At 44.3% G+C, this 18289-nt stretch overlaps 1 protein-coding gene across 2 annotated transcripts; it reads left to right on the forward strand.

Annotated features, from left to right (window-relative positions):
- The first annotated feature begins 36 nt into the window (after positions 1-36).
- ahctf1 (AT hook containing transcription factor 1) lies at positions 37-18023 on the forward strand. Of its 2 annotated transcripts, none has more exons than XM_025055717.1 (39): positions 37-404; positions 1919-2045; positions 2511-2661; positions 2757-2859; positions 3008-3188; positions 3280-3487; positions 3719-3835; positions 4252-4336; positions 4414-4564; positions 4995-5127; positions 5208-5389; positions 5505-5566; positions 5647-5775; positions 5863-5953; positions 6567-6656; positions 6756-6896; positions 6986-7090; positions 7619-7715; positions 7923-8046; positions 8144-8200; positions 8445-8588; positions 8762-8952; positions 9550-9694; positions 10263-10394; positions 10484-10631; positions 10808-10958; positions 11035-11145; positions 11235-11379; positions 11682-11897; positions 12169-12388; positions 12523-12669; positions 12755-12860; positions 14009-14130; positions 14227-14480; positions 14624-16240; positions 16779-17043; positions 17124-17215; positions 17430-17500; positions 17605-18023. In XM_025055717.1, the coding sequence occupies exons 2-39, from the start codon at positions 1922-1924 to the stop codon at positions 17786-17788; spliced, it is 6792 nt and encodes a 2263-aa protein (XP_024911485.1). In that variant the 5' UTR covers positions 37-404; positions 1919-1921; the 3' UTR covers positions 17789-18023. The 2 variants fall into 2 exon arrangements, with proteins under 2 accessions (XP_024911485.1, XP_024911484.1); XM_025055716.1 differs by having other exon boundaries at positions 38-330.
- Positions 18024-18289: the final 266 nt, after the last annotated feature.

Here is an 18289-nt window from a genome sequence, read left to right on the forward strand (position 1 = left end):
GATATGCAGTAAGACTTCCACAACGGAAGAGGGAGCTGTTTTAAAACAAAACGACGAAGAAGAGGAAGAAGTACGGCTTCGAGGTGTTTGTATAAAATTCAGGGACGCTGTTTCGTGAAGGATCAGTTCAATGTGTATTTTAAAACATAACGGATTATGATACAGACACAAGGAGAACCAGAGACTGTTGGCGAATCAGCGAGCGCTTGAGGCTACCGTAGAAGCTGCAGCGCCATCGGACAGGTCACTGAGCCCTGTCCGTTCATGGAGACAGGAACTTGTGCTCCATAGCACCGCGTTTTTCTACCGTTCTCTGCAGATAGCCCACAGGTAGCTAACATCGACAGGCTCTTCCTAAGTTGCACAAGGTCTATGGGAGGTTTTGATTCATCTTCTGTTCGCCGGTGAGGGTTGGAATTGGGGTTAGACACGATCTGGATGTTTTCTGCATATAGTACTGATGCAATTGTATGGTTTAACGGCGATTGAAAAAAAGTATTCTTAAATTCACAGTCACCTAAAGAAAGGAGTGTGTTCCCGCTTGTTTGTTCTTCTACTATGAATTCCTTGCTTGTTAGTATTTACATATACCTAATGTACAGGAGGGGGAATTCAGCTGAGGCTAGTTTAGCTAGCTATCCTAGTATTAACTGCCAACATAGTTTTAAAACGATCTCTTTGGCTGGATGTCATTGTGTTGTGGTGTTGACATTCTGACATTTGATAGGCTCCACGATTTTACCTAAATAAACAATTACCAAATGTTATGGAAGCCTTACTTTCGCCATACTTAAACGTCACTAAACTTTGTTCGGGAGCTCAGTTCGAAAACTTGTTTGACCTTGCGGGCCAACTAGTTAGCTCTCCAATGTGCCTGTTATTGGAACGTATGGTAGCTACGAACATATTCCGTGTAAATATGTACTCCCGGTTAATCTCAGGCGTACCTGGATGTAAAAAAAACAACACATGTTCAGCACAGAAATGACGAATAATTGTTTTACCATGCTAGCCTCCCAGCAACTGTACTTATTATAGCTAGCTGCGTTACGTCCACTGGCTGACGTATTGTTTAGATGTGTGCCATTAAGTATTGCACAAAACTTGTGTGTTAAAAAAACAGCTTCGTGTGTTTAGCATGTTGTATATGGCAATGTTAGCATGATTTATTGTGAAACGTGATCTTCCGCTATAGCATGTGTGCCCTGTCCAGTGTGACAGGGTTGTGGTGCGTTTAGGTGCTCAGCTAAATGCTGGTTTGTGTTTTTATTTGTTTTGATACTGAGGTCTTTTGGTCTGTTCAGTTGTGACATGTGGCCGAGGAGTGTAGCGGTCTGGTTGCGCGGGTGTTCGCTTTGAATTCACTGTGTTTTCATGGTGAACACAGAGGGCAGTGTTGTTTCTTTTTTTAGATGAGGGTGAACTGGCCATGAAGGCACCAACGTTGAATCAATGCAGGTTAACTTTTCGGACTCAGCCTTTTTAGTCCTTCTCCGTCAGAGTAACTGATCTGAGGCTAAGCTGGAACACACGCTCACGAAGGTCTGTTCGAGTTCTTACTTGACAGCCAGTAGGACCACGGTCTGGGTCAGAACTCTATATCGTTGTTTACCAACCAGCACCTGACAACTTCCAGTCAGTAGATGATGTGTTTCAGATAAACCTCCATTAAGACACAACTGATGGGAGGTTTTGTCACTATGAGCTCTCTGCTGCAGCTGTTGTCAGTCTGACAACACACAACACTGACAACTGGCCACAACCAGTACAGTCCAATCAGCTCTGCATCTGCCTCTTGGTATTAGAAGACAAACACAATGACCTCTGGGAAATAACTTCAGCTGTGTGAGACTTTGGCAAATGGCCATGTTAGTAAATGCTTCCTAACATATCATACACTTTTGTGTTACTTGGACAGTGAATGATGCATCGTCTGAGTGGCCAGGCCACCAGCAGCCTCCTGCCCTTCTCAGCAGTGACAGTGGAAGCCCTGAGGGAGAATGAGGTGACTCTGGACTCTGATTTCCAGGGAAGGTTTACTGTTGGTAAGGGTTTCTGTTTCTGTCTGCTCTGATCTGATGTCATGCTCATTTGTAACAAGCAGTCATTTCAGCCTAGAAAGTGAGTTGTTCAGTTGATGTCTTTTTCTGAAACAGAACAAACATTTTATGCAGCCTATATATATATATATATACAGTATATATATATATATATATATATACTATATATATATATATATATAGTATATATATATATATATATATATATATATACACACACACACACACATATATATACATATATGTATATATATGTGTGTGTGTATGTATATATATATTTAAAGACGTTTAAGCCTAACTTACTGCTACAGCTGTGTGTGTCTGTCTGAGCCACTGTGCTCACGTTAGGTTTTTGTGTACTCGGCTGTATGTAACTGTTGGTCCTCACCAAGGACAGCGACCAGTCCTGTTTCAAATACACTCATTCAGATTTCATCTCTTTACTCATAGGTCGGAGTGGCCTGGCCTGGCTGACATGTGGCCCCCACCTGGAGGTCATTAATGTGGTCACAGGAGATCGTCTATCTGCATATCGTTTCAGTGATGGAGGAGAAAGCCCCCCCACTGTCCTGGCTGTGAGAGACTTCAGCTGGCTGAAACGGTGGGGGCTGGCTTCTGTTGACTCTTTTGTCTTTTCTCACCTAAAGATTTATCTATTCTGCAGACTGTCAACTGTGTCTTTGTTGACTGAAGCAGGTCTGGACTGCTGGTGGGGCTGGAGAAAGATGAAGGCAACATGTTATGCCTCTATGACCTGGGACTGTCAAGGGTGGTCAAAGCTGTGGTAATACCCGGCAGGGTGAGTTCTGGGCCTCAAATGTCTCCATCCAGTCACAGATGTAGAAATGAGATGTTGGCTTTTAAAACGTTAATTGTTGAGTGATTTTAAAGATGGAAACAAAATTAAAGAATAATATTCTCGTGTTTTATTCTTTTCTCTGCTCTAGATCACAGCCATTGAGCCGTTGGTGAGCTACGGCGGAGCAAGCACTTCCACGCAGCACCTCCACCAGAGCCTGCGGTGGTTTTTTGGCATTGCTGCGGTGGTCACAGATCTTGGTCATGTTCTGCTGGTGGACCTGTGTCTGGACGATCTGTCAGGAAGCCAGAGTGAAGTGGAGGCTTCAAGTGAGCAGCTGTGTTACAAACTGATTCTTGGATGGAAATGTCTTATATATGTAGCACCAAATATATTTGAACCCTTACTTCCTGTCCACAGCCCTGCAGGTAGTGACCAAGTCTCCAGCAGACATCCCCAGGCTCAGGGAGGTGTGCACCAGGGAGGGTCGACATATCTGTTTTCAACTGAATGGGCCCAGTGGTCCTGGAGTCACGGCGCTGCAGTACATCTCCAGAACTAACCAGCTGGCTGTGGGCTTCTCCAATGGATACTTACAGTTGTGGAACCTCAAGACCCTCAAAAGAGAGTGAGTGTTTCCTCTTACAGGCTGTGATGAAGTGCCCCAAAGTCAGAATGCTCTGAAGTTCAGTTGATGACACCATGCAGTGGTCAAACCAGAAGAAGGAGAACCAGAAGATGTCTTCACATCACTTCAAATACTAACAGGATACCATGACACATGACCTGCACTATGACCATCTGTACTGCTCATACAAGGTATTATCAAATGTATGTCTCCATATCTGTATTTGTGTAGGTACCACTCCCAGTTGGAGGGTGGAGGGGTCCCTGTGTACACCTTCACATTCCAGGAACCAGAGAATGATCCCAGGAACTGCTGCTACCTTTGGGCGGTCCAGTCTTCTCAGGACCTGTGAGTCCAATATCATTTCTTCATAACGCAGTGCTTTTTTATGTTAGCCAATACATGAGGTATTGGCTAACATAAAAAAAAACCACGTTAATCTACAGTACACAGAACTGCACTAATGTTGTAGGCAGTGTGTAGTAGTGTATATCCACAGAGATTTTTTTTTTCAAACGAGAACATACCATCTGTGGAACTGCATGACCACAACTCACCAGCATCCAGGCTGCTGACCCGTACTGCCACCCATGGTCAAAAAGCAAATGTGAACTTCTACTGTGAATCCATCAAAAGAGCCGTTTCAGCTCAGCATTATCCAGTGTTAAAGAGCAGTGAAGAACTAACTGAACAGAAGAATTTAAACCACACCCCCACCACTATATTCTCATGTGTTTCTTCTTCACGTTGTCTGTATCCTGCAGTGAGGGCGATGGGGTCAGTCTGCGTCTGCTCCAGCTGGCCTTCAGTGAGAGGAAGTGTTTGTCTTCTGGAAAGATCCTCTACGAGGTTTGGACTTTTCTGTCTGTTTCTCTAAATGTCAGGAGTTCTGGATTTGATCTGTCTCCTCTGTCCGTTATCACCAGGGTCTGGAGTACTGTGAGGAACGCTACAGTCAGCTGCTGGGATACACAGGGTTCCCACTCAGGGCCCCCACGACAAACACCCGCCTACTCCACTGCCAGACCATTGAGAAATACAGACCCCACCCTGACAGAGATGACAGCATGAACGAAGGTCAGCCTGCTGTGTGATAGGAGCAATGATAATGTGTGAATACTTGTTCAGGACCAGCGTTTCCACTAAATTCACTTCTCTGTCAAGTCAAGACTCCACATCTCTGTTGTTGTTGGTTCTGGTACTGTACCTGATCCTTCAGGTTCTTTCATAAAGATAATTTCCACAGAACACAGTTCTTCGTCTGAAGGATGAAGACCCCCCTCCCCCCCCCCCCCCCCCCCCCCAACAACCCCCCCCCCCCCCCCCCCCCCCCCCAACAACCCCCCCCCCCCCCCCCCCCCCCCAACAACCCCCCCCCCCCCCCCCCCCCCCAACAACCCCCCCCCCCCCCCCCCCCCACACACACACACTCAATGACACTCAATGACACCTGCCCCCCTGTTTCTCTCTAAGTCAAACAGCCTGTGACCTTGTTGTGTTTTTTCAGTTGCCTCTCCGGACACCAGCGTCGCCCTCTTCAGCTGGCAGGTCAAAGCCTACGGTCAGGGAAGCCCGTCCACCTACATCGGGGTGTTTGACATCAACCGTTGGTACCACGCACAGATGCCAGACTCCTTAAGGTACATTTCAGCTGTTGTGAGCAGAATTGGTTCTACTGAGAATGTGCAGGAACATGAGACCTGTTTGGTTTGGTTGTCAGGATGGGGGAGTCTCTGCAGAATTGTCCTTACTTGGCAGTTTGGTCTCTTGACCATGTGATGCACATGGTGTCCACACATGTTCTCCTGGATGTGGTGGTTCATGAGCGGAGCCTGAGCCGTGGACTGCCTTTCACTCGCCCCCCACCAGAACAGTACTTCAATCCCACCACCTACAATTTTGGTGAATACTGAGCTCTTGAAAGTTCTTGTCTCTGTATCAGTCATGTCTTCCCTGCTGCCTTCTCTTTTCTCTGACTGGACTAACAGTTGTTGTTTGTTGTTTTTTCATTTTTCAGATGCCACCTGTCTGCTGGCCTCAGGGTTGGTGCACCTTACCTGTTCTGGGTATCAGAAGGAGGCAAGTCTCTCATGTCTGTTATGTGAAGCCACGTGACTACAGTAAGGTCCTCACACCTGTACTTGCTGTCATTGAAACAGACCCTGAACTTTCTAAGAAAAGCGGCTCCTTGTTCTGCTGATGTTATATCCACCATCTACTCTCGCTGCCTCTCGTCCGGCCTCCTCTCATCTCGACAGGCTGACACTCAGGCCAGCAGCCTCTCACAGGTACCGTACTTTATCAGTGCTCGACACAGTTGACCTCTGAGTCTTTGTCTGAAGTTGTTTCACATTCAACTGGATGTTGAACCTTAGGAGGAGCAGCTGGACGCCATCTTGTCTACAGCAGTGGAGGCCAGCTCCCTGGGACTCATCACAGGCTGTATAAAGCAGTGGACTGCAGAAGGTGAGAAGTTAAGGTCTGTCAGGTGTTCATGATCCTGATGGCTGTCATTGTTACATCAACACACACTGAAATGTTCCTTTGACTTGACTTTCAATGTCCATCTTCACAGGAAGACTTTTAGGTTGTTTTTTTTATTCCTCACTTCACCTTAAACATCTTCTGTCCTGGCAGTTAGTTTGATGCTGCTGTCATGAAAATAAAAGACAAAAAAATAAAAAAAACCATAAACATCTTTAGACTAGAGAAGTGTTTGTGGAAAAGCAGAGCTCCCCGGATCCAGACCTGGCACCTGGTTAGAAAGAAATAAAGACTGACATGATTTGTATTTTTATGTTCATATTTAATGAAGATGTGCTTTATTTAAAAAAAAAAGTGTAACCTTTCCAAAATAGAAAAAAAGAAGTTGCAAAGCAGACAGGAGAGCAGCCTTCTTGTTGGGGTCACTTTGACCTCCATGACCTTTAGATCCACAAGCCTCAGGTGTAAGACACAGATTTGTGACCTCACAATCTGCACACACTTCCTTTGGAAGTAGTAGATATAGAACAATAGTAAAAGATTTCTACATTTACCTCTCTCTTTTCTCTCTCTCTCTCTCTCTCCACCTCCACAGAACAACCAGGCTCTGCCCTCAACCTGCGCTACATTCTGGACTGGGCCTGGAACAAAGTGGTCCAGACCAAAGAGGAACTGAATGGAATCTGTATGTTCAACCTCCAGTTGACATTTTAAGTCTAAATTCTATATCAGACACTGAGGTACTTTTCTATGCACTGATCATAGTTCTGCGCTTATTTTGAAGGTGCTCCACTGTTCGACAGCTCTTCAAACTTCATAGACCCTCAGACTTTGCAATTGCTTCAGCACAACCAGAGGATGCTGGGAAATCTCAGCACCATCTTTCACTGTCTGCTGACTGAAGCCCAGGATCTGACACAGAAAGGTGCAGCGCCACCTCCTGGTTTGAGGCTCGCTCACAAAGAAGATGATTCCCTCGGTCTGTCTTTGTCTGAAGGTTGTTCTGTTCTGCAGGTCTGGTGGGTCTGATCAACAAGAACTTGGTGTCTCGTCTCATCTCCCAGTACGCTCAGGTGGTGGTGTGGTTCTGTCGCACTGGCCTCCTCCCAGAGGGATCAGGTAGGAACACCATGAAAGGTGACCAGTCTCAAACCTCTCAATGTAAGCACTTTAAATATAGCAGTGCTCATCAACAGTGTGAATCCACGCCTTGATGACATCATCATGTCCACAGGAACCTTCAGTATTATGAAGAGTTGTTACATCGGTGGTAACTCTTGTAGCCAGAACAACAGTTGTTACAGGACTACATCCATCACAACACAAGTACAATATTATTAAAAAGACAACATGCATTGATTATTGGTGATGGTGTCATCAGTTTAAAAACCTAACGTTTGTCAGATAAGTCGATGAGAAAAAGTTTTGTGTATAGAAATATATAATGTATGAATCAGGAATGCACAATAACTAACAAACAAACATTAAAAATAAGAATTTTAAAGATAAAAAAGCACAATTCATTTTTATTCATTTTTGGGAAGTTCTTTTTATTTTTTCAGAAAGTTATAAGTGTAGTATGATACTTATGTTACTTGGTTGACATAAGTTTTTTGTCATTTCTGTGTGTGGGTTCTTCTCACTCAGAGGAAGATCTGCTGCAGATCTCCAGGCCGTTCTTCACCCACTCTGTCATAAGCAACTACTACACCATTCGCAGGGAGGAGCTGTCCAGCCTGGCCAAGTGTGTAGTGATTTCACTACTTCACTTAAAAATGTTTCATTCATTCACTCAATTCAATCTTTTTCTACATTTGAAGTGTTTGACATTTCAACCAGACTGTTTTTTCAGTTGTAATATTCTCCTTGAGAAGTTTTCAGTAGCAAACTGTGGCACTAACAGATACTGAACCGTCTAAGTAAGTCTTTGATTATCTGACTGTTATCTCAGGGGTCAGTGGTCTGCAGACTGCCTGATGATTGATGGTATGGTGGCTCAGTGTGGTGAACATCTAACCAGTCTTTGGAAAAGAGATGAAGGGGGGACAGGCCAGTATCCTCCCCCTACTCTGCATGTAAGTGAAAGTCTGTTTGAAGCCTGACCAACCAAACTTCCTTCAGCTGTGTTTATGAAGAGCAGTCTGTAGACTGACTGTGTGTCTTTGTCCACAGGCCTTGTTGGACATTTATCTGCTGCACAACATTGATGAAACCACCAAGCATGCTATTGTATCCTTCAGTTATCTCTCTATATATACATATATACAGTATGTATATGTATGTATGGAAACATTTTAATTGCTATTTCTTCTGGATCTGCTAATGGAGCTTTAAAGTGAATTTTGAGTTTTGTAAGTGGTTATGTAGGGTTTTTTGTTTTGTTTCTAGCTTTAATTTACATAGTTTGTTTGTTTTTGTTTGTTTTTTTCAATTTTAAACAAATGTTGTTGTCTACCTTAACTTGCTGTTCCAGGTGATTTACCTGCTACTGGATGTCATGCACTCATTTCCCAATAAGGACGGAGCATCAGTTCATTCCTTCCCCTCCGCCTTTGCCATCCCAGTGGGGCTAGTGAAGCTGGTGCAGGGCTTCTGGCTGCTGGATCATCACGGCTGGGTTGGCACACGTTATGTTAGATTGATTCATTATTGTCATTAGACTCCCATCTGACTGCTGGGTGGTGACCTGTGACCTATGGTCTTAGTACCACGAATAGTGGCACCTGTTGTGAACCACCAGTGACGGGCGTCCTAGTGTCACTCAGCTCATTTTAAATCTCTTGTGTTCAGAGTTCCTTTGAGCTGCTCCTCCACCCTGCTGCCTCTGTGTACCACTTCAAATGGCAGCATGAGCGTGTTCTGAATACTCTCATGTGTCAGGGAAAACACTCCATCGCACTGCGATACCTGCAGCTGACCAAGCCACTGATCAACTCCACCTCTCAGGCCAAACTGTGTCTGTCTGTGCTGCTACACAACAGGTAAGAGTGAGAGTGGGCAGGTGTCTGTTGACATCTTCCAACTTTATATGTATGTATATATATGTATGTGTATATATATATGTATGTATATATATATATATATATGTATGTATATATGTATGTATACTGTGTATATATCTATATATATGTATGTATATATATATGTATGTATGTATGTATATATCTATATATATGTATGTGTATGTATATATATATATATATGTGTATATATATGTATGCGTGTATATGTATATACTGTATATACGTATAGGGCAGTGGTTAAGGAAGCGGAGTTGGGTCTGGAAGGCTTCGGGTTCTAGTCCACTCTGAGCATGTCCTTAAAAACAGAGGTCACATTTCACTGTGTGCAGTGTTGTGCTGTGTCACAATGACAAGTAGTTCACTTTCATATATATATACTGAATATATATATATATATATATATATATATATATATATTATATATTCTCTCTTTACTATGCTGGACTATGCTCTATACCCTAACCTTTTTTTTTTTCAAATAATTGACTCAATAACCTGGTCCTAGCCAGGGTTTTGTTGCACCACTTCAGTGAATGTCTTTCTGTTTTGTGGCAGGTGCCTCAGTGAGGCCTGGTCTTTAGTACGACAGCACTCAAATCGATTAAACATGAGTGAGCTGCTTGAGGTCCTTTTTGAAAAGTGCCAGGAACTGGATCTAATCAAAGAGCTGTTCAAACTGCCGCTGCGCCAGAGGGAACAGGTGGGAGATTATTTTCATATTTTCTCTCTCAGACTGAGCTTAATAGGAGATTGGAAGAAACAACACACACACACTTACCCAATGAGTCCTTTGTAACTAACTAATTCCTAAAACAGGATGTTTATGTAGTGTTTGCAGCCCAGCTGGTCATGGGATCTGAACCAGCATTCTTTTTTTTTTTTTTTTGTGCCAAACTTATCACTTCATATTTACAGCACAGCTAACATGCTAAATGCTAGAGTGGTGACATGTGACATGAGTGTGCTCCATGTCTTGAATCACTGGACAGTCAGTCACAAGTCTGAATGTTTAAACAAAAGTTCTGACCCAGTTTACAGGATTAGATTTAAAATCAGAGAACAACGCTCTCAATGTGTGCTTAGCAATGCCTACAGACCAGGACGGGGAGCTACGTGTTCTACCCTGACAAACAAAATGCCAGGAGAAGCTGAAGAAACCTGCAGACATTTCCTCTACATTAAAAAAAGTTTTCTTTGTACTCTTGTTCTTCAGCTTTTTTATGTTTGTTTAGAAAAACATTTTGATGCTCCTGACCTGTGTGTTTCAGGAATGTCTGGAGAAGTTCCTCCAGGGAACAGGAGGCCTCCAAAACAGGGAACTGTTGATGGTTTATTATCTCCAGCAGGCCAACTACATCCCTGCTCTGCAGCTCAACCACAGACTCAAACTCAACCTGGTGGTAGGATTGAGCTGCACCATGATGGTCAAAGGTTGATGGTGCTGTGGTATAAATTCATACAAAAGTCTTTTAAATGTCTGTGTTTGTAGAACGAGCGAGATCCAAAGCTAAAAGAACGATCCAACAGCAGGAACTCCATCCTGGAACAGTACGGAAAAGTTCTACCCAAGGTTCAAAGAAAACTGGCCATGGATCAAGCCAAGCCGTACGAGCCACACTGCACAATTCACAGACAGGGTGAGCAGGAGTGATCGAACAGACAAAATGAACTGGACCATGTCCTCAGTCCTCGTTCATTTTCACCTAGTGTTAGGAAGCAGCATTCATCTGCTCATCCCCCTCCTTTTCTGTAATGATTGACTTTTTACATCACACTCATTCTTTGACCGTTTTAAATGGTCATGCTGTTGCAGTGTCTCGGCCACAGCCTCTGTCCACAGTCTCCAAACCCTCCACCAGTGGGAAAGTCATGTCCAGGGCAGGATTTATCAACGATGTCCTGACCAAGATCCTGGAAGTGTGGGCTAACAAAGATTCCACGCAGGAGTTGTCCCCAGCCAGGACGTAAGAATTAAAGATGATAGAAAACCACTTCCTGTTCCTTTAAATGGTTTCTAATTATTCCTTCTTTTGCTTTTAGCCCTAAAACAGCTGACTATCAAAGCCCAGGTACCAGGACATCATCCCCTTCAGCACCCCCTGGTGATTTCCTGGGAACTCCCTTCACTATGACCAATAAACGGAAGTCCAGGTACATGTACTAGTACATATACTAGTCTTTATTATTTTAAAAATAAACAACTTAGCAGTAAGGTTCCATCTCTGTTGATGATGGTGCAGGTTGATGGATTTGTTGGTCCAGCCCTCCTGTCAGAACCAGCAGTCTCTCCTCAGTCCTCCTCGAACTCCCAGGTCCTGGGTCTCTGTGAAAGGTGTTGGCAAAGCTCCAGAACTGAGTCTGCTGCAAACACCCCAGGTTGTCAAGGTGAGTGATCAAGTGTGAGTCATAGACAGATCTGGTGGAGAGAATCCGGTCATTTTTCAAAATAAAACATGCTGTACCAATTGAACACGGACCTGCACTGGTCTGCCCAGGGATTGGGGACCACTGGTCTATTATTATGACATAATGAAAGTCCAGAATTATGAGAATAAAACCCATCTTTTTTCTCATGGTTCACATTCAATGTGATGTTACGTTTCAGTGACATTAACACTGGTCGCCATGTACAGTATGCACATGTTGTTGATGGCTCACTTCGTCTTGTTGCTGTGGTTACCACTCAGAGAGCTCGGGCCTTGGCTGCCTCTGTCCCGGTCTTTTCGGCCTTCACTCCACAGTCCATCCTCCGCAGCAGCCTGAGGCCCACACCTGTGGCTACACCTTCTGCCTCACCAGGGCGCTCCATCACTCCTCCACTTCGCAGCAAAGAGAACCGCATCACTTTCATCGAAGAGGCAGAGTCTCCTGTTTCAGCGAAGGACATCCAGTGGTCCAGTGGAGTAAGATAATTTATTCAGAGATAAAAGTCTCAACTGCTGTTGGTGTCTTTGCCATTCATCTGCTTATTTACAGTTAGCCACCTCCTGAATCTCAGAAGGCTTTTCAGGAAAACAAGATAACATGTTAAAGTGATCAATATATTTAGAAAACCCACTTCATTGTTGCATCATTTTTCTGTACATCAATACCTGACAGCATTAACTTTGTGGTCGTTCACACATACTGTGCTGAATATGTCCTTTAGTCATCTTCTTGTGTTTCCCCCTCTAGATGGCAGCAGGCAGTGATATTGGACTACTGACCAAAGGCTGCACACTGTCCAAGGCGACAGGAAATACCTGGTCTTCACAACCTGCTGTGGAGGAAGAGACAGCAGAAGAAGATGTCATTGAGAACATTCTGGAGAAGAAGGCTACAAACCAGATGGATGATCAGTCTGAGATGGACCGTGAAAATAAGAACTATGACTATATAGACATGCCCAGTCTAGGTAACCGTCTCCTGATTTTGGAGGGGATTTATGAAATACTTCAAGGTTCAAACTTCTAATATTCAGTTCTTTTACTTCAACCTTCCAGAATGGTGGTTTAAACCATTTGCTTGTTTTTTGCTTTAATTGTGCAGAAGAGAACACTGATTCTGGTCCTGGTCCTGAATCTCAGGAAAAAGAAACCACGGACACTGAACCAGAATTTCAATGTGAGGCCAAAACCCCCTGTGGAGCCACAGAAGAAGAAAGGGAAGCAGAGGAAGATCCAGAAGAATCCACAGGTTTGTCCCATGTAGACTGACATAGACAGACGTAGACTGACATAGACTGACGTAGACTGATGACATGTCCTCTTCTCTGGTTCAGACCTGACAGAGTTCGTGCAGCACCATCTATTTGGAGATGATCTGTCTTCTTCACTTACCCGTGCTGGAATCCATGACACGTCACACAAACACCAGTCCCTTAACAGGTACAGTAACCTTTATAGCATTTGTACTATACATGTACTGTTTACTACGCTATAGAGTATGTTACAGCTACATTTTCATTCAAATAAAGACAAAGAAAACTCTTCAGAGTGGCCCCTAGAAAAGGAAGTCCTGTCCTAATGGGTCAGACATCAAGGTCTTTCTCTCTTCATCATGGGAGGAGGAAGAGGGCTGGGGGGAGTGGCCTGGCTCAGAGAGGGGTGGGAGGAGGCTTACAGAGAGAACAATGTTAAACAATTTAAATTTAAAAACTTTATATCAGTAGTCTGTTTAATTATTTTACACATAAATAAATCCATGGAATCGGTTCCGTTTGGTCAGTGACTCTGGTAGTTTGTCTAGATCCCCATGTGACTTCCCTTTTCTAGCCTGTAGGTTGGGCTAAAAACAAATTTTTAAGCCTTGTCCAATGACTAATTTGCTGGTATGTTGTTTTATATAAATCCGGTCCTCTCAATGGGTCAGGACTTTTCACCAACACTGACGACACCTGGTCCAGGTGCTGGTTTTTGACTGAACACGAGACCTGACCCTAACCCTCGTATTATAAAAACTAATAACAATTTTATTATTAACATTTAGAAAAGAGACATTCAATACATTTTTAAATTCCAACACTATATTTACATACTATATTTAGAAATTATTAGTTTATTCCTTTTCACAAACAGTTTATTTTTATAATTATTTATAAAAATAAACTGTTTATATGTATAAATTACATAAATTATATGTATTTATAGTAATTTCCACCTGTTATTCAGATTTTTAATGTGATGGACTGGACATAACACTCCCAATGTTACACTCCAGTTCATGACCCTAGATGAGGAAAAGTCACAGACTTTTATGAAGAAAACGAAAGGATGGCCATACTTTGGTCAACACAAAAACTGAAACATAACAGGAAGGTGAATAGACTGGTATGTTGTCACTAGTGCACCAGCATCCAGCACATTGTCATTGTTTTATTGCTGTGCCACCACTAAATCATGTGATTATATGTGGAGTTTCACTCCACCCAATTTCTGCTCACAGCCCTGCAGGTGGTGTGTGTGAGATTCGGCCTTTGAACCTTATATTTGAAACATCATTTATTTTAAAGACTAAATGGTTTGAACCTCCTCAGTGAGTTTCTGGGTGAGATGGAGATGGTGGAACAGATGGCAGTGGAGAGGACAGTCGCTTCTACCAGTCAGAAGTCAAACGTCTCAGTGACATCATCTGAACCGACGGCCACAGACTCTCACTGTGAGTACGACTGTAGATATGAGCACGTTAGTGACTTTGATGACAGACATCACATTATCCTGAGGTAAAGCTAACACTTTTCTTTAAATCCATCAGCTGTTGTGACTGTATACGACAGTGAAGATCCCTCCAGCCCCGAGTCTGAGGGTGAAGAGGAGGAATCTGATCATACTGAGGAGGAAAAGGAAGAAAATCAGGAGGAGATAGACTCTGGGAGTGAGGTGGAGATCATTCAAGAAGTGCAAGGCAGTGGGAGTCAGCCTCCCCCGGTGTCGACACCCCCCCCTCCAAGTGTATCAGAACAGGAAGCTGCTCAATTCTCCCTGTTTCCGGCTACTGTAGAGATGAAGGTACGAACACCGAGCATGGAAAATCAAGTACAATATAAAAATTTACCAGACTTTTCAAGAACCTCCACTGTTTCTTAACCAACATGTAGGATGCAGATTGGAGTCTGCAGCTAGTCCTTACAATTTGGCTCTGTCTTTCACAGGCTGTAGAAGTGGACATGGAGGATGAGGTGGTGATGGTCCGAGTCAGTACTGGTGAAGGAAGTATGGAGGATGAGGAGCAGGAAAGCTCCTCGTACATGGAGCTTAAACCCTCCACCACATTCCTGGTCCCGTTGGAGCTGGTAGACGGACAGCCTGGCCTGGTGGACAGCACTCACCTGGAACTACCTGACATCGTGGAGGACTCGCCGGCTGAACACAGAAGCACAGAGTCTCACTGCAGCTTCTCTCTGATGATTGACATGGAAGATGATGAGAATGAAGAGCTGCTCAAAATCACTCTGGAGAACGATTTGCAATCTTCTTGTCTACCAGGAGAAGACAAAGCCATTCAGCTGGACACAGATGAGCAGGAGACACCTGTCCATGGAGATCTAACACCTGATGGTCAGTCTAATCCAGGTGTGGAGAGCCTTCAGATAAAGAAGGGAGATCAAGGTAAATCAGAATCTGTAATAGTTGAGGTTGATCTGAACACAGAGCTGGGTGAGGCACATGCAGATACTACTGAACTCAGAGACTCAGAGTGTCCTACAGGCATCAACACACCTGCTGAGGAGCAAAACCCACCTGAAGACAATCATATCACTTCTGTGGAGGAAGAGGTTGGTGACAGTGCTGTGGAAGAGCAGCAGGTTTTGGAAGAGCAGCAGGTGGAGGAAGAGCAGCAGGTGGAGGAGGAGCAGCAGGAGGAGGAAGAGCAGCAGGTGGAGGAGGAGGAAGAGCAGCAGGAGGAAGAGCAGCAGGTGGAGGAAGAGGAAGAGCAGCAGGTGGAGAAGAAGGAAGACGGTCACAGAGCTTCAGCTGAAAGAAAAGAGAGTGCAGAAGTAACTGTGACAAAAAGAGTTACAAGAGGACGGCAGAGAAAAGATGATGACTCTGTGATTACTCTGCCGCAGGAGCAACTACTCCTAGAAACTACTTCTTCTCAAAGAAAGAAGCCTCCTTCAACACCGACCAGGAGGAGCACAAGAAAGTCTGTTCAGTTTGTCTCCTTTCTCCCAGAGGAGCAAGACCAGGAGGTGAGAGTAGAGCCACATAAGATCTCTGCCTCTCCTCGACGCACACCCCGAAAAAGTCACCCTCGCACTGGTACACCTGCAAGGTCTACCCTCAAAGTTTTGCCAGAGCTGCCTACAGAGGTGGTGGAGGAGGACACACAGGCCTCAGACACAGAGCAGCCTCCCACAGAGACTTCAGCCGCTGAGGTGTCTTCTTCAGTGGTACGACGGCTCTCAAAAAGGAGCCGAGAGAGCAGCATGAAGATCAACACAGGAGGTCAAACAAAAGGAGAGGACGAAGACTCCAAGACCGATAAATCACCCAAACAACACCTGGCCCGGGCAACAATTCCAAGAAAGTCCAGCAGGAGGACTCAAGGCAGCAGCAAGGTTGAGTCCACGCCACTGAAGAGTGTGGAAGAGCAAGAAATTCTAGATGAAGTTTTTGCACCTCTCCACCAACGCAGCTCCAGAAAGATCAAGTTTGACCAGTCTGAATTGCTCCTGCAAGATGAGGAGGACGAAGGCAAGAAAGACCAGGAGCTTGGCAGGACAACCAGGAAGTCCCGCCGTATCTCCCAGAATGTTCATTCACAGGTGAGGACAAGCTTCTCTTTACAGAAAACTCCAGCGTAAATCCTGGATTAAAAAATTAAAAGCACTGTTTGTGTGGTTCCTGGTGAAAATGATGTGAAGGCTGCAGATTCTTGGTCTAGGTCAGGTGTGGGAAAACTTTTTGACCCGTGGGCCACAAACGGTCCTAAAATTAGATGGGGACGAGGGGGTCAGGAGCAGATAGATGAAGCGTTCGTATAAACGAAGACAAAAGACATGTAAAAGTCATGAATAAATGCTAAAATGCTTTTAGCCGTTTCTTCACCATCAATTGGGGAAATGCAGGCACTGCAGGTAAAAGGCAGAAGTATAATGATAGAAATCAATAACATAATTTAGACAAGTTTGACGGGCTGTATTAAAACGCCAAACGGGTCGCATCCGGCCCCTGGGCCGTAGTTAGACCATGCCTGGTCTAGGTCTTTGTTGTCTTTGTGGTGTTTGTGTTCCTGTCCAGCATCAACCATGACTCCATGGCTACTATCACATTTCCTTGTGTTTTCTCTCTGCTGTGGAAAAGTTGAGGCAAAGGAGCATCAGTGCAAACACCAAGGAGAGCGAAGATGAGAAGAACAGCCACTCCGGCCCACTGACGAGGAACAAACTCTGGCATCATCCTGAGGAAGATCTGGCTCTACTGAAGACTCCTCTGGAGGTGGACCACCAAACTCCAGTGGCTGACGCCCTCATCAGGAGGCTACAGGATGAGGAGGAGAAGCAGGACAGTGCTTCAGGTCCAGCCCAACAGTCCATTATCTACACACCTTCACGAAGAAGAACCCGAGGTAAGACAGACTAACGCAGTCTGTAGACATGTACTGCAGTGGGAAGAGTTTGATGACTTCAGGTCTCTGTCATGTATCAGCCAACCACAGAGGAGCGTCTCCTGGTCAGAGGGAGGAGGCCGCAGTGACTGTCACCCCCAGCAGTAGAAATCTGCAAGATGTTCCCTCTCAGGTTAGTAGTTAGTACTTCTCATCCTCTCCCTCCTACTTTCTGGAGTCATTTCTGTTTTTCTGCTTCTTCGGTCCCAGTTATGAGTTCATTAATCTTATTGACTTCACATTCAGCCAGCAGGGGGCATAAGTGATTGAGGGTGGGGTGTTATCTCAGTACCTGGTCTGAGGCAGGATCACATGATCCAGTCATTATGGTACATTCTGTGTTTCAGGGTGGGGTTTCCTCAAACAAAGAAACAGATGGTGTTTCTACAACCAGAAGAACCCGCAGACAAACATCAAGGTGAGACCAGGTCCAAACTCTGGTCACCTGTGCAGGCTGCTCTTTGGTCTTTGTCACCGTTTTTAAATAAAATCATTGTTCATTCCTGGTTCTGCTGCCTCCAGATCCAAATCGGTTCCAGAGATGCCTCTTGAAGTTCAGGTGGACCTGATCTCCCCTCTGCCCAGTCCGGGTGAGCCTCAGAGGACAACTAAGGCAGCCCAGGTCTCAGCCTCCAGCATGAACCTGCGCAAACGTGTCATGGACAAGGTTTATACCAAACCGGTCACACGGAGAAGAAAACTATGAGGAAGCTACCAGAATTGATGGGTCCGAAGGTTCTGTCAGAACCTCCCATCAGCTGTGCTTGTTCCCCAGTCTGAAGGGAACAGTATGAATAAAAACACAGGCTGTACCTTTTTATGAATCTTGGGGTCAGCTGTTTTTCTGTTTTAGAAAAATGATGCCGCCCCCACCACTGGAGCTGAATCTGTGTATATTCTTTTTACAATGTTCTCAATAAAGATAATTGTTAAAAGATAAAGGGAAGGAAACTGTTGATATTTGGGCAGAGGAAAATCATTTGTTATTGATTATTCCACAAGAATCAAGTTATTAACTAGTCAATTAGTGAAGTCCAATCATTAGGGAGTGGAGTATTACAATAGTTTCTAAACATCAACAAATATGTTAAACAACTATTTTATTTATCAGGTTTGATCATCATTATTGTTGTTAATTGATATTGCACAATTACATTATGAATTTAAACCAATATTAATACAAAGATTAGTTTGTTTGGTGTCACCT

This window comes from Cynoglossus semilaevis, chromosome 5 (genome assembly GCF_000523025.1).
Source record: "Cynoglossus semilaevis isolate Cse_v1.0 chromosome 5, Cse_v1.0, whole genome shotgun sequence".
Classification (NCBI taxonomy): Eukaryota; Metazoa; Chordata; class Actinopteri; order Pleuronectiformes; family Cynoglossidae; genus Cynoglossus; species Cynoglossus semilaevis.